At 43.7% G+C, this 12,509-nt stretch overlaps 1 protein-coding gene across 1 annotated transcript in view; it reads left to right on the top strand.

The window, feature by feature from the left end:
* The window catches only part of LOC105549156 (chromosome unknown open reading frame, human C8orf86), a 56,427-nt gene that overhangs the window by 25,566 nt on the left and 18,352 nt on the right, over nucleotides 1-12,509 (top strand). The window contains 1 exon segment of the mRNA XM_011993582.1: nucleotides 9,818-10,128. Coding sequence (XP_011848972.1) covers nucleotides 9,818-10,128 — 311 coding nt within the window.

Genomic DNA, 12,509 nt, shown 5'->3' with positions numbered 1-12,509 from the left:
AAAAAAAAAAAAAAAGTACTCCATAAATATATACAACTACTATGTACCTATAATAATTAAAAATAAAATTTAAAAAATTATATCATGGCCAAGCGCAGTGGCTCACACCTTTATTCCCAGCACTTTGGGAGGCTGAGAATCACTTGAGCCTAGGAGTTTGAGACAAGCCTGGGCAACATAGTGAGACCGTCTCTACAAAAAAAAATTTTTTAATTAGCTGGATTTGGTGGTGCATACCTGTTAAATCCCAGCTACTTGGAAGGCTGAGGTGGGAGGATCACTTTAGCCTCAAAGGTAGAGGGTACAGTGAGTCATGACTGCACCACTGCACTCCAGCCCGGATGGCAGAGCAAGATCCTGTCTCAAAAAGAAGAAAAAAAAATTATGGTTTAAAGAGTTTTTGATGTATGTAGGTATAATATAGTTAACAACTACAAGCAGAAAGGGGGAGGGTAAAGAAATCCATGTGGTGGTAAGGCTCCTACATTCCACCTGGGGTGGTAAAATATGAATTCTAAGTAGACTGTGAAATATTAGGTATATATATCATAATATTATAGGACAACCTATTTTAAACAATTTTTTTTTGAGACAGGGTCTCACTTTGTCGCCCAGGCTGGGGTGCAGTGGCATGATCTCAGCTCACTGCAATGTCTGCCTCCTGAGGTCAAGTAATTCTTATACCTCAGCCTCCTGAGTAGCTGGGACTACAGGCGCGTGCTACCAGGCCCGGCTAATTCTTGTTTTTTTTTTTTTTGAGATGGAGTCAGCTTATTGCAACCTCAGACTCCTGGGTTCAAGCAATTCTCCTGCCTCGACCTGAGGCAGGAGATTACAGTATTTGGGATTATAGGCCCACGCCACCCTGCCCGGCTAATTTTTTTTGTATTTTTAGTAGACAGAGTTTCACCGTGTTGGTCAGGCTGGTCTCGAACTCCTGACCTCGTGATCTGTCCGCCTCAGCCTCCCAAAGTGCTGGGATTACAGGCGTGAGCCACCACGCCTGGCCTAATTTTTGTATTTTTTGGTAGAGACAGGGATTTGCTGTGTTGGCCAGGCTGGTCTCAAACTCCTGGCTTCAGGCGATCCACCCACCTTGGCCTTCCAAAGTGCTGGGATTACAGGTGTGAACCACCACACCCAGCCAAAAAAAAAAAATGTAAACTATATAATGGAAGATGTGGTTAAAACTCAACAGATAGCCACATGTGGTGACTCATACCTGTAATCCCAGCACTTTGGTAGGCCAGGGCAGGTGGGTCGTTTGAGCCCAGGAATTCAAGACCAGCCTGGGCAACATGGTGAAACCCCATCTCTACTAAAAATACTAAAAATTAACCAAGTGTAGTGGTGTGGGCCTGTAGTCCCAGCTACTCAGTAGGCTGAGGTGGGTGAATCACCTGAGCCCGGGAAGTAGAGGCTGTGAAGAGCTTTGATCACACCACTGCACTCCAGCCTGGGCAATGGGAGTAAGACTGTCTCAAAAGAGAAAAAAAAAAAAAACAGATAAATTAAAATGAAATACAAAAAAAAAAAAAAATCAAATAATCCAAAAGAAGGTAAGAAAGAGGAAATAGGAATTTTAAAAACAGAACATAAAATAAATACTAAAAAGGGAGACCTAATTTCAAACATATTGGTACTTACATGAAATAAAGTGATCCAAAAGAGATAATCAGATTGGATTGGATTTCTTTTCTTTTTTGACAGAGTTTCGCTCTTGTTGCCCAGGCTGGAGTGCAATGATGCAATCTCTGCTCACCACAACCTCCACCTCCCAGATTCAAATGATTTTCCTGCCTCAGCCTCCCAGGTAGCTGGGATTACAGGCATGCACCACCATGCCTGGCTAATTTTTGTATTTTTAGTAGAGACAGGGTTTCTCCACATTGGTCAGGCTGATCTCGAACTCCCGACCTCAGGTGATCTGCCTGCCTTGGTCTCCCAAAGTGCTGGGATTACAGGCGTGAGCCACTACACCTGGCCCAGATTGGATTTTAAAGCAAACAAAAACAGACCCAACTATTTACCATCTACAATTTTATAATACAAGTAGGTTAAAAATAAAACAATGGGAAAAGATATACCACGCAAGCACTAATCAAAAGAAAGTTGGAGTGCCTATATTAATATTAGACAAAAGAGACTTCAGAGCAAAGATAATTTCCAGAGATAAAGAGAGGCAATACATAATAATAAAAGAGTCAGCCCAGTGGGGCCTGGTGGCTCACGCCTGTAATCCTAGCACTTTGGGAGGCCAAAGTGGGCAGATCACTTGAGGTCAGGAGTTCGAGACCAGTCTGGCCAACATGGTGAAACCCCGTCTCTACTAAAAATACAAAAATTAGCCAGGCGAGGTGGTGCATGTGGGTAATCCCAGCTACTCGGGAGGCTGAGGCAGAAGAATTGCTTGAACCCGGGAAGTGGAGGTTGCAGTGAGCTGAGGTCGCACCACTGCACTCCAGCCTGGGCAACAGCGTGAGAGTCTGTCTCAAAAAAATAAGTAAAATAAAAATAAAAGAGTCAGCCAGGTGTGGTGGCTCATACCTGTAATCCCAGCACTTTGGGAGGCCTATGCAGGTGGATGAACTGAGGTCAGGAGTTTGAGACCAGCTTGGCCAACACGGCAAAACCCTATCTCTACTAAAAATACAAAAATTAGCCAGGTATGGTGGCAGGCACCTGTAATCACAGCTACTCGGGAGGCTGAGGCATGAGAATCGCTTGAACCCAGGGGGCAAAGGTTGCAGTGAGCTGAAATCGTGCCACTGCACTACAGCCTAGGTGACAGAGTGAGACTCTATCTCCAAAAAAAACAAAATCCATTCCCCAAGAAGACATAACAATTTTAGATGTGTACGCACCTAACAAAAGAGCTTCAAAATACACACAGCAAAAGCTGATAGAATTGAAAGAACTAGACAAGTCCACAATTATAGTTAGAGATTTCAATACTCCTTTCTCAGTAACAGGACAAGCCAACATAAAATCAGCAAATATAAAAAGTTGAACTATTTCATCTACCAACTGGATTCAATTGACATTTACAGAACACTACACCCACCCAACAAGAACAGAATATACATTCTTCTGAAATGCACATGGAACATTCACTATGATAGATTATATCCAAGATCATAAAACAAATCTTAGTAAGTGCAATAGCCTTGAAATCATACAAAGTATATTCTCAGATCATAATAAAATTAAATTAGCAATCAATAACAAAAAGATAACTGAAAAATCCCAAACACTTGGAAATTAAACAACATAATAATCTATATGTCAAAAAGAAAGTTTCAAGGGGAATTAGAAAATACTTTGAAGTGAATGAAAAATATAATATAAAATTTGTGGGATGCAGTTAAGGCATGTGTAGAGGGAAATACATATTATTTAATGCTTATCTTAAAAGAAGAAATCTTCAATCAATATTATAAGCTTCCACATTAAGAAACTAGAAAAACAAAACTAATATAAACTAAAAAAATCAGAAGGAAAGAATAAAGATGAAAGAATAAAGATAAGAGTGAAACCAATAAAATTAAAAACAAAAACAATGAAGAATATCAATAAAACCAAAACTACTTCTTTGAAAACATCCATAAAATTGATAATCCTCTAGCCATATTAACCAAAAAAGTGGGGAGAGGGAAACATATTACCTGTATCTGGAACAAAAGAGAAGACATCACTACAGATACCGCAGACATTTAAAGAATAATAAGAGAATACTACAAACAGTTTACACAAATACAAATTTGATGACTTACATAAAATGAACCAATTTCTTGAAAACTATAAAGCCAAAAAATTGAATTCATTTTTAATGAATGGTTAAAATATTCTGATCATTTCTTGGGGTAATAGAATTGTTATGCATCCTGCTTCCTACAGTGGTGACATGAATCTAGACGTGCTAAAACTCAGAACTAGGCTGGGCACGGTGGTTCACACCTGTAATCCCAGCACTTTGGGAGGCTGAGACAGGTGGACTGCCTGAAGTCAGGAGTTTGAGACCAGCCTTGTAAAAACCTCGTCTCTACTAAAAATGCAAAAATTAACCAGCTTGGGGGCATGAACCTGTAATCCCAGCTACTCAGGAGTCTGAGGTAGGAGAATCCCTTGAACCCGGGAGGCCGAGGTTGCAGTGAGCCGAGATCGTGCACTCCAGCCTGGTGACAAGAGCGAAATTCCATCTCAAAAAAAAAAAAAAATTTAAAAAAATAACTCAGAGCTATACATATCCCCTCCTTTAAAAAGTCAATTTTACTGTTAATTTTTAAAATGTATAAAATCAATTAAGAAAAGGCCAAATCAATCAAATGGACACAAGTAAACAGAAGAAACAAACAAAAACTGTAACAATATTCAACTGTCCTAGTAATCAGGAAATGCAATTAAAATAACAATAAGAAATTATTTCAGACCCAAGCATTAACAACAGCAAGTCTTGGGAACATGTAGATTAATAGGACTTTCACACACTACTGGTAGAAGTACAACTGGTCAACCCCTTTGGAGTGGAAGTTAACAAGATGAAGCTGAAAATGGGCCTCCCCTTCACCGCAGCAATGCCCCTTCTAAAACTTCTCTTAGGAGACTGGACATCGTGTCTCATACTTGTCATCCCAGAGCTGGGGGAAGCCAAGGCAGGAGGATACCTTGAGACCAGACTGGGCAACAGAGTGAGACCCCATCTCTACAAAAAGTATTAATAAAAAAAAAATAGGCAGAAGTGGTGGTGTGTGCTTGTAGTCCCACCTACTTAGGAGCTTGAGCCTAAAAGTTTGAGGCTGCAGTGAGCTACAATCATGATACTGCACTCAAGCCTGGGCAACAGAGCAAGACCCTGTCTCAAAAAAAAAAAAGAAATTCTCCTAGGAGGGCAAAAAAGGATGTGCTCAAGAAAGTTCATTGCAGCATTGTCTGTAATAGCAAAATATTTTCAAAAGCTAGGAAATTCAAACATGGTATATTATTCATAGAATGGAATACTATATAGTAGTATTTTAAAGATATATAATACAATTTATGATATGATATTATATTTTATTTATTTTTGAGACAACCTCACTCTGTTGCCCAGACTGGAGTACAGTGGTGCAATCTCGGCTCACTGCAACCTCCGCCTCCCAGGTTCAAGCATTTCTCCTGCCTCAGCCTTCTGAGTAGCTGGGATTACAGGCACCTGCCACCACGCCCGGCTAAGTTTTGTATTTTTAGTGGTGACAGAATTTCTTCATGTTGGCCAGGCTGATCTCTAACTCCTGGCCTCAAGTGATCCACCCACCTCAGACTCCGAAAATGCTGGGATTGCAGGCACAAGCCGCTGCACCCAGCCTGACATGGTATTTCAAATAAATGAACTTAAAATCATGTGGAATTAACAACGATAAAATCTCAAAAATATAATGTTGAATGTAAAGCAACCTGTAAAAATGACACTATTTATACAAGTTTGAAAACATGCAAAAGACTATTACATATTGTTAGACATCTACAAATGCTTTAATAATATAAATACATGCCTGGAAAAGAGAAACCCGAATTCAGTCTTTATCTCAGGGTGCAGTACACAAGGGGATTTCCGTCATATCTTTTTTTCGTAACTTCTTTTCGTTTTAAGAAAAATTAAGTAAGCAAGGCAAAATACTGGAATTTAGTGGAGATGAACGGTGGATTTATGGACCTTCATGATGTTATTCTTTGCATTCTTCTTGGTATTTTAAATATTTCATAGTCAAAATAATAATTGCCTCTATACACAAAAAAATATAATAGTGGTTAAAAGCACTAACCATGAGCTCTGGAGCTGGAAAGCCTGGGTTTTCTCCCATTTCTACTGCTCACTATCTGCGGGCTTTAGCAAATTCCCTAACTTCTCTGAGCCTGGTTGCTTTTCTGTAAAATAAGGATAGCAGTAGCTCTTTCCTTATATTTTTATGAAGATTATATGAGTTAAAATGCAAGATGCTTAGTATTATATAATGTTGGGCACATAGCAAATACAAGTTTTAGGAATGTTTCTTAATTTTTTTGTTTGTTTGTTTTTGTTTTTTGAGATACGGTCTCTCTCTGTCACCCAGGCTGGAGTGGAGCTCACTGCGGCCTGGACCTCCTGGGCTCAAGCAATCCTCCCACCTCAGCCTCTGAGTAGCTGGGACCACAGGAGCCCGCCACCACACCCAGCTAATTTTTTAATTTTTTGTAGAAAGGCGTCTCACTATGTTGCCCAGGCTGGTCTGGAACTTCCAGCCTCAAGCGATCCTCCCACCTCAGCCTCCCACAGTGCTGGGATTACAGGCATGAGCTACTTACTGCACCCAACCCTTTTAAAAATTATTATTACTTCTCATCCTTGGAAACTCTGCTGTCAACTCTGCGCTGGCTTCCCCAACACTGTCCCCACGTCTAGTTGGGCACCCCATCCTGAGTTTTTACCCTTGCTCAAGTGGGTGGCTTTCCTTTTTTTTTTTTTTTTTTTTTTTTTGATACAGAGTCTTGCTCTGTCATCCAGGCTGGAGTGCAGTGGTGTGATCTTGGCTCACCGCAACCTCCATCTCCCAGATTAAGTGATTCTCCTACCTCAGCCTCCCGAGTAGCTGGGATCATAGGCATCCGCCATGCCCGGCTACATTTTTTTGTATTTTTAGTAGAAACGGGGTTTCACTATGTTGGTCAGACTGGTCTCAAATTCCTGACCTCAGGTAATCCACCCCCCTCAGCCTCCCAAAGTACTGGGATTACAGGTGTGAGCCGCTGCACCCGATCCTTGACTGTACTATTATCTTATTTACCTTTGTATTCCAAATGTCTTGCAATGGTAGGAATATGAGTCATTATTAACAAACAAACAAATGAACAGGTGACTATCCCTTCTTTCACCCAATAAACCTACCTGTGTTCTTTCTCCCCTTCCTCCTTCCTCTTCCCAAGGGCCCAGTACTCTAATAGACTGGCTTAAGTACCTCTAGTCATGGAAGATATACTTAGCAACACTCTTCTTGTATAACAAAAGAAACCCTTCTGTAGAAGTCACTCTTGAAACAAAAGAAAGAGTCGCTAGGGGTGGAATCTTAGATCCTAAGGCACACCCCCTCCTCCGCAGCTATTCTCTCTCTCTGCTTAGTGCGGGACCATCTCGACAAATGAGAAACACTGGAAGATAACGTGGGAACAGAGCTCTCAGGGAAAACGCCACGAGTGTTCTCTTGAAAAGTTGTGTGTGAGACACATTTTTTAAAACACAAATCATATTCTGAATGAGTAAAAGAATGTTTTTAATTTACTGGAGAAACTGGCTTGTTAAATCCTATTGTGAATTCTTTCTTAAAACCGAAGTAAGGAATTCTTTTGTTAAGTAAATATCAAGCCCTTCCCTGCCAAAGATCTTTTGAAATCTTTGCTGTAATGATGCTGATGTTTTCTGTGTTTATATGTCAAATGCCTGGAGCTTAATCGTTAATGGGTAAATAAGAGACGCCGCTAGGTCCTTGCCAAGAGAGGCCCAATAGCTGAGGTTGGGAGAACAATGGCTCTGCAGGACTCCCCCAGAGAGAGAAGAGGGGAGAGGACAGTTAGGGAAAGAGTGGCTCTATTCTCTTGTAGATGCAGCTCTTGAAGGAGTCAAGGAAGAGACCAGCCTGAGGAATGAGAACGCAGGCACGTGTGCTGGAGTGGACCTGAGTCTGAACAGCTCTGGCTTTGCTTCATTTCTCCTTCTTGCCAGTAGATCAGGAATTCCTGCTGCTTTCAAGAAAACCATCAGTAGCATATGGTGCTATTGGAATCACCGCCCACCAGTGGGCAGAAGAAAGCTGGGGTCACAGGCTAATTTCCCCAGGCAGGTGGCCTGGGTTGAATTCCACGCCCGCCACTGTACGCTAATCTGCCCCACTTTAGGCATGTTATTTAACCTCTGTCCTTGGAGTCCTATGCAGCAAAATGGGGATGAGAGTGCCTACCCCATAAAGGGTTTTCTGAAAATTAATTAATATTGTAGAAAAATGCTTAGAACCGTGTCTGATGTACATGCTATATATGTTAAATATTTAACTGACCGTTAAGGCCAGGCACATTGGCAAAGTAACCTTAAATCCAAAAACAGCAGACCAACTGTAAGGAAAGAGCTAACTGGAAATTTTTGTAAGTCTCTTTGCTGAGGAAGCCTTTTCCAGATTTTTTTTTTTTTTTTTTTTTTTGAAACAGAGTCTCGCTCTGTTGCCCAGGCTGGAGGGCAGTGGTGTGATCTCGGCTCACTGCACCTCTGCCTCCTGGGTTCAAGCGACTCTACTGCCTCAACTTCCTGAGTAGCTGGGATAACAGGCACATGCCACCACACTGGGCTAATTTTTGTATTTTTAGTAGAGACGGGGTTTCACCATGTTGGTCAACCTGGTCTCGAACTCCTGACCTCAGGTGATCCACCCACCTCAGCCTCCCAAAGTGCTGCGATTACAGGCATAAGCCACCGTGCCTGGTGCCTTTTCCAGATTTGAAGTTGTAGGGAGAGCTGAGGATATTCACAGGGCAAGGGCTTGAGGTAGAGAGTTGAAGACTCGGGTCTGCTAAAGCAAGGTCATTCCCTCTGGATTCTAGTTCTTCAGATGGATAGAATGAGGTCAAAAATAAAGCTCTCACCCAAGTAGGAGGGAAAAAATGCTCTCAAGGATTGCCAGACTAAAAGTTTCAGAGTTGAAAAGGGCATTTCAAGCTATAAGCAGCCAGCCAAGAGCTAGGCACAGGGTGTCTCAGTTCTTGGCATTGCTGGGCCAGCATCTATACTTAGGGAAAATCCACATGGAAGGACCCCTTCTCCTCTCTCCAGGAAAACACTCAGCTCAATGACAGCTGGGTCCAAAGCAGGGGCCTAGCAAGTACTTGTCTGGGCCTCTGGTGCCGGAGTCAAAGGAGGTCCCCAACCAGCCTTGGGATTCCAGCAGGGACTTCACCCCATGTTCAGGAGGGGAATCTTCAGGTCTCCCTCAAAGACCCTCTGTGGGCAGCTCCTCCACCGTCTCCTTGCTGCTGTTCAAATTCTCACTTTTTTGTGTGTGCCACTTTTAATTTGTGAAGGCATTGTCACGTCTGCTAGCTCACCTGATCCGCGCCCCCACATCTTCAGAGGATACGGAAAAGTGCTATTAGGACATCTGACAGTCAAGGAAGCAGAGACTCAAATGGTTAATGTCAAGCCCAGGACCACAGAGCTATTAGCAGAGACTTACGCCTGCGCCTCTGACCCTGGCCTGGACTCTTCACATTACACTCTGCCACACTTCCTCTCCTGTGTGACGGCTCCCCCAGGAAAAGAGGAAAGACAGGAGTTATTCTAGGCAAAGTAACCTTAAATCTGAAAGCAGAAGATGAATTGTAAGGAAGTGCAGCTCCAGGACGTGTTCCCCTATCTTCCCATCAGACCTCAGCCAGCAGCCATGGGCACAGGCCTCTCTTTCCTCTGTGCTGCTTCCCCACCCTGCTTCCCATTCTGGGGTAGGTCCCTCCCAGCCCATTATGGCTGGGACATGCGGCATCTTTTTTCTCTGCTTCTCCAGAACCAGCTGGTTCTGCTCAACTCCCAGAGATGATTTTCTAAGAACCCCAACACTTCTATCTGCCCGGGCTACCAGAAAGAGAAAGGGCACCCCCAGAGACACTGAAGACTCAGAGGCTCCAGAAGCCACCAGCACTTTCTATGATGTGACTGGCTCTGGGTGCTCCTTGTCTTGTGAAAGAGGCTGGCTCAAATGGCACAGATATTGAAGATCTTCCTGAAGAAGACAGGAAGAGATGCTCAGGTTGGGGAGGGAATGAGACCCCCTGAGGAAGGGACTCCTCCCAGCTGAGGAGTTGATTAGAAGCAGCCTTGGAGTTGGCAGGAGCCTTAGAGACTGCCTGAGCCAGTCCAGGAAGCTGGCTGAGGAGCTTGGGAGCAAGAGACTAAAACCAGCCAAGTTTGGGACAGAAGGGAAGGAAAGGGTTGAGCAGTGAACAGAAAGACAAAGAACAGGCAGTTCCAAAGAGCCAAGAATGCAAATCATTTGCAGACACCGCTAGCGAGAGCCTCCACCAAGGCTGCTGTGGGGGTGCCTGACGCTGTGGGCACAACCACTTCTACACGTCATGGTGAGCGTGAGCCCATGTGTGTGAGCGTCCCCGCTGAGTCATCCGATGTGTGTAATGATTGTGTCAGTTGTGAGTCACCAACTGTGTGTCAGTCGGGGCGGGGTGTGTGTGTGTGCTCAGTGCACAAGCACGTGAGGGCTGCCTGTGCCCAGAGTGACAGTGGAATGTGAATGAGAGCCAGAGAACCCGAGGAGCTCAGAGCACTCCCAGGGGGAAGCTGTGTTTAAAGGGCACCACGCTTCATTCACACCGTACATCACACACCACATTTCTGAACACGTTCCAGAGAAAGCCATCTGTGCCTGCTTCCTGCTGAAACCCCCTATGGAGCAGCAGTGCTGAATTCTTCAAGCTCATGGGGTTGTTATCAGAGTCAGATATGGCCACAATCTTAGAATCCTGCATTTCAAGCCCTTCATTTTGCAGAGGGAGGAACTGTGGCAGAGAAAACTGACACAATGGTCTCAGAGTCACAGAGCTAGCTGGTAGAAAAGCCAGGTGGGGGCCCAGGTGTCTGTCCAGACTTCCCTGCCCAGGACTCGGTATGTCAGCACAGAGTGGGTCCTTTTTCCTTTTTTCAGCAGGGATGTGATGACATCACTTCTTTTAACTAAAATGCACCCAGATCCTCCCATGAAATGACACCCTGATGTCGCGTCCTAAAGGCTGGATTTGATGAATAGCCCAAAACGCAAAGTTGGGGCATCTCTGGCCAGACCGTTCTAGACCAAGAGTCATTTGACCTATTTTCCCAGAGCCTTGCCCCACCCAGGTCAGGAGGAGTCCACAGGGAGACCCATTCTTAGGTCTCCAGGTCCAAAATTGGCCAGGCACTTTGGCAGCCTTGATGCTGTGTGATTCAGAAGCTGCTTATGAGATGTTTGCGGATGTCTCATGCAGGACTCCTGACTCGTCATCCTGCCACCTTCCTGGTGGCCATTTCACAGCTCAATTTCTCCTGCCCCACAACAATGAAAAAATAAATGAAAGTATGGGATTTATTTTAGCAGTTTTCAAATTGAGTATCTCAAAGGGTTTAATAGGTAAAGAGCCTAACCCTATTAACTAGTAAGTTGAGGTTTGGGGATTATCTATCAGTTTCAATTATCCATTCCATTCATTCTTCTCAGATGGCTCAGAGTTGACCTGAACTTCAAAGGGATCACTTCAACCACTGGATTTATTGTTCTTATTTCATATTAATTAAGTAGTTACTATATACACAGCACTGTTGAGGCCATTCAATAGGCACAGACACTGCCCTGTATCCCTGGAGAGCAGAGATTTATTATCTCATTTATCGGAACTTCAAAGCCCTTTCGCTCCAATTACAGCTTGTCACTGACTATGGAGGCGGGGAGGTGCTCAGGTCACATGAGACAGGGAGAATGGGAGGGGCAGAGAAATCACTGCTCCAGGCTAGATCTGGAGTGAGGCTGGTCTTACATTTGGGCCCAGGTTCTACATTCATAAACTGGTGTTTTTCCCAACAGGGCTCTGCTAAAAACATGTCCTGGAAAGGGAGGTAAAAGGATGCCTTCTCAGTCAGACACAGTGGCTCACGCCTATAATCCCAACACTTTGGGAGGCCGAGGGGGATGGATCACCTGAGATCAGGAGTTCGAGACCAGCCTGACCAACATGGTGAAACCCTGTCTCTGCTAAAAATACAAAAATTAGTCAAGTGTGATGGTGCGCACACCTGTAATCTCAGCTACTCAGGAGGCTGAGGCAGGAGAATCGCTTGAACCTGGGAGGTGGAAATTGCAGTGAGCTGAGATCGCACCACTGCACTCCAGCCTGATTTTTTGAGACCCCATCTCAAAAAAAAAAAAAAAAGGATGCCTTCTCGTGTGGCAAACTGATGGACAGATTAAGGGTTGATATAGTAAGTGTCCTTCATATGTGACACATGGGCCAAAAGAGTAGAATCACCAAATGTTTCCTTGAATATAAAAAAAATATTTGCAAGGGTATTTATGTCTGCATTATGTGTAATTGCAAAAAGCTATAAAGGACCTGAAAAATCCATTGATAGGAGATCAGTTAAATAAATCAATCATAGTACAACCATACAATGGAAGACAAGCCACTATGAAGAAGGAGTTAGATCTATCTACATTGATCCAAAAAGTGGCATGGGATTATTAGGTTTAAAAAAAGGAAAAGAGGCCGGGCACAGTGGCTCACTCCTATAATCCCTGCAGAGGCAGGAGGATCACTTGAGCCCAGGAGGTCGAGGTCGAGGCTGCAGTGAGCTATGATTGTGTCACTGCACTCTAGCCTGGGTGACAGAGCCAGACAAAAGAAAGAGAGAGAGAAAGAGAGAAAAGAAAGAAGGAAAGAAGGAAGGAAGGAAGGAAGGAAGGAAGGAAGGAAGG

This window comes from Mandrillus leucophaeus, unplaced genomic scaffold, assembly GCF_000951045.1.
Source record: "Mandrillus leucophaeus isolate KB7577 unplaced genomic scaffold, Mleu.le_1.0 Scaffold111, whole genome shotgun sequence".
NCBI classification, from domain to species: Eukaryota; Metazoa; Chordata; class Mammalia; order Primates; family Cercopithecidae; genus Mandrillus; species Mandrillus leucophaeus.
The sequence above is the reverse complement of the archived record's forward strand: the minus strand, read 5'-3'. Positions and strand labels throughout refer to the sequence as shown.